The 4,047-nt window shown below is 36.9% G+C and overlaps 1 protein-coding gene across 1 annotated transcript; it reads right to left on the bottom strand.

The window, feature by feature from the left end:
- Positions 1–2,275: 2,275 nt before the first annotated feature.
- On the bottom strand, positions 2,276–3,476 carry LOC141397015 (uncharacterized). The gene is made up of 3 exons (XM_073972800.1): positions 3,339–3,476; positions 3,215–3,287; positions 2,276–2,404 (listed from the first exon to the last, which is right to left on the bottom strand). Exons 1-3 carry the CDS (start codon positions 3,449–3,451, stop codon positions 2,276–2,278), a joined length of 315 nt encoding a protein of 104 aa, XP_073828901.1. The 5' UTR covers positions 3,452–3,476.
- Positions 3,477–4,047: the final 571 nt, after the last annotated feature.

Below are 4,047 nucleotides of genomic sequence, written 5' to 3'. Positions count from 1 at the left end.
GAGTGGGTTATTAAAAATTGATGAGGGAACTACAAATGATCATATTACCCGTCTAAAAGTGAGAAAAATGGTAATGCGTTCAAATGGTTTGATGGATCTTATATTTCACGAATTTATCAGAATTTTTAATCAACGATTAACATTTACCTATGGAAATTGAACACTATTTAATAGCGAATTAGGTCACCAAATACTTATTCAAAAACTCACTTGCATTTGTTGTTTAATAAAACTTGAGTATGTCGTAATTTTATTTATTAAAATTGCTTTAAAGGTTATTAAGTTGAATTTGGAATGAATAACCTTTTTGATTCAAACTAAACACTGAGGTTGCAGGTGACAAAATGGCCGAGTTTCTAGGAAATTTATGCAAAGAACCCTTGTTAATGGTAATATCTAGCACAACACTTCCAGACCTAAAAACGGATAAGCTTGCTCATGAGCAAAGAAGCGGTAATAAAGGAGGTTTAGGCGAGATAGCAAAAGAACATTGCGACCAATAGATGTCACTGAGATCAAATAAAACGGATATAAACAACAGTAACAATTATTGTACGCCAATTGCAAGAATGCAAAAATTTCGTTTGTCGTGTCTAGAAAATTAAATTAATATTAGAAAAAAGGTAATGCGGTGACACGCTACAGTGCGGTTGTTGTCGAGGGGACTTCGGGGGAGTCTCATAATCGATGACGACTCACTGGGGACTGTATTCACACAGCATGCAGCAAAGTAGTCCCTGTCGTAGTCCCTCACGTGGACAAGTCCAGAGCAACCCCTTAGATGCACCCACTCCTGACATCTATTGCATCTCACCGAAGGCTGGATGTGGGTGAAGATGCGGATGTGACAAACTGAGCACAATTAAATTGGTCCTTGGTTTTCCTTCGTCCCGGCACGGACCAAAAGGATTCGGAGCAGGCATTCCGGGATATGCTGCTCCCAACACAGAAAAACGAAACAAATACAAACATATGTACACTGAGTTGGCAGCCGCTGGCCGGAACAATGATGTTGTGTAGTTCCAGGTCAATCCGGTACAAAGAACCCGCTGCCGTGGGATTGTTCAATTTCGTGAAAAAATCAATTCAACTAACATTTTTGATAGAAACACACTATGCAACACTGAAAGTGCAAACAACTTCTAGTATGAATTTTTTGAATGTAAGTTTTGAGACTACAAAAACCTTAGTTGGGTTTTGTTCTATCACTTCGAGTTCGGATTTTATGGAATTTAAGAGGCCACGTAAAAACTAGGCCATCAGAATGGATAAAATATAGAACATTTTACACAATTTCGAGAATTTTGGTCGGTATTAGCTAAACTATTGGGATTTAAACCAAGTAACCTTTTGCAAAAATAATCCAAATAATGTTCTCAGAAATTTTTTTAGAAAATGCTGAAATTCTAAAATTCTTATTTCACGTTGTTTCAGCAGTGTTTGTTTCATATCTTTTACAACACGTATTTCAAACACTGTTCACCCGAGAAGTTTATGCTCGCATTTGGGATTTTACCACATTATTAATATATTTATTAAATTGTCGTAGGAAAATATTATAAAAATAACGTGATAGAGGCATTTTACAGCAATGGCATGTTTTAAATGTATACAAATTATGGAATTTTTAGTTGTATTACAAAATTTGAGGCAATAAATTTAGTGTTTTGTGTTCATTATTTCTCCAATTATTTTATTCTTGTCCTTATCTAAAAATTTGCTTCAGAGGTCAGAAGAAGATTCGCTTTTGGTTTCAGAGATATAGCACCGAATTTCTTTAAAAAGACAATATTTAACCATGTTTAGATCTAACACAACAAAACCCAATTATGGTTTTTCTCGTTTGGGTCTGTATTTGCAAAAAATCCGCAGTTCAAATTCGAAGATGGGTCATATCGGTCCACTTCTTCGCGTACTTCCTCTCCATAAAAGTTCGAAAATGGTGGAAGCGGATTGGTCCATACTTTGCACATCGTGAAATTTATTCCAGACTTAGATTAGGTTCCAATATGGACTATATTTGTCCACTCCTTCGGGTACCTCACACACAAAAAAAGTTTACTTTAGGACTTGCTCTCAAATCACTTTGATGTTTGTTGAAGCACTGGCAATCGCTGTCTCAATTACAAAGGTAAAATTTTTTTCAATGCAAGCCCATACTTCTTTGAAAACAGCCCGAAAGTTGTAAAAAATCCCTATGACACCATATGTAGTAGCTGGAGAGCACAATAACTCTCGAACTGATAAACCGATTTGGTCCAAAATTTGGCCTCCGTCATATTTTGTTCAAACTTAGGGGTCGATCATCGATAACAATTATCGTTGAGTGGCGTTGCCAGTTGTCAAAATTGATCCACGTATGGCAACTCTCAACTGAAGTTGCGAATCTCAGTTGACGAAGCGGCTGGTTTTCAGTAACCACCAATTTTCAGTTGCAGTGAACATTTTTGAAGAAACAAGAAGTAAAATAGAAGGAAAAATAAACATTTTGTTAACAATTAATGATTCTTTGCATCATTAATTAATGTTGTGTATCAATAGGGTGAAAATAACGGCAAAGCAACAGTTTGAAATATTAATTGATAAACTGAGTGAAAATCCAAACTTAGCCCGAGGAGTTCGGGAGTTTTGGTGAAACCAAAGCCACATCGGATGAAGCGTGGAGGTCCATTTCGGACAGTTTAAACAGCCATGAACTTCCAACACGAACACCTGAAAAGTGGCAGAGCCTGGATTCACTTTAAAGCAAAGTTGAAAAAGAAAATGCCTCAAAATAAACTTCAACGACGCTGGTGGTGGTCCATCACATCTATCGCCTTTGGAGCGGACAGCAGCAAATCTTTTGCAAATGAATTTGGTGACAAATACAGTAGGTTCAGTTTAAGTACAAATGACGAACATCCTCCTTTGGACACATAATGTGCACATGTGCTCCATCTATACAGCCAACTACACCAGGGAATTTCGTGTTTGAATAAAAATGGTTTTTATTTTGCCTTTTTTCCTCCTCTGTCAACTTCGAAACGATCCAATTTTGGCACAATTTGTCCTCTATCAAGTGGACAATTTCCTTCAATACTTTCGACAATGTAGATTGAGCCATGCAATTGTTGAAATCATTGCCATGGGACTTTTGGAAACTTCCGTCCTCAAAGAATCGCAACGCTGCGCACACTTTTAAAAGTGGGGGTATTGCTGTTGATCTGTAACTTACTTTGAAGTCATCCTTTAACGTTTCCACAACGTAAACTACGGGATCCTTTGGCAATCGAAAATACGCCTTAAACCTGAAATAATTTACTGATTATACAGATCTTTCCACATGATCATCAGCTTACAGTGCAGATGGCAATTCCAATGGATTCGACTTGTCCCTCAAATTTCTTCTAATAGATGCAATGTCCTGTAAATTTTCTTCGTCATCAAAAAATAATTCCACCGAACTTATCATTTTTTAGGACAGCAAATAAAACTTGACGATCCGAAGATTCAATGGGCAGGTTATATTCCAATCTTGGGTTGTTTTCCAAATTTACTCAGCCAAAATATTAAAATATTGTCCAGAATACACAAAAGAGTTATCTAAAGCGCAATTATTTTTAAAATGTTTTTTTTTTTTTTTTTTTGGTGAATAGAGGTCACAAGTTTGAAAAAACACTGATCGATAACATTTTTATCGACCACCCAGTTGAGTTGACATTAATGGTACAACATTTCGTCTCAGTCGCGCAGACAACTGACAACGCAACTCAAGTTTAGTGGCAATACAAGATAGTTTACCATTAGTTTACCTTCTAAAATGGCCCATATCGGTCCTCTCCATAGGATACCTCCCCCACAAAAGTTCAACATTTGTGTCCATGTGCAGTTTAGTGTCTGTTCGGAGATCCTTGGTCCGATGATGTTCTTTGTGGTCCTGTTTAAAGCAATATTATGTTTTCCGTGGACAAGTCTTTGCTTCCTGGCATACTGGTCCAACAGGTGTATGATAACCACTGAAATTACTAGTGCGCGATATCTATCGAAAAGATATGACTCTCAAAATAA

Source organism: Musca autumnalis, unplaced genomic scaffold (assembly GCF_047663935.1).
Source record: "Musca autumnalis isolate F117 unplaced genomic scaffold, ASM4766393v1 scaffold_3, whole genome shotgun sequence".
Classification (NCBI taxonomy): domain Eukaryota; kingdom Metazoa; phylum Arthropoda; class Insecta; order Diptera; family Muscidae; genus Musca; species Musca autumnalis.
This window is presented reverse-complemented; position numbering and strand designations above follow the sequence as displayed.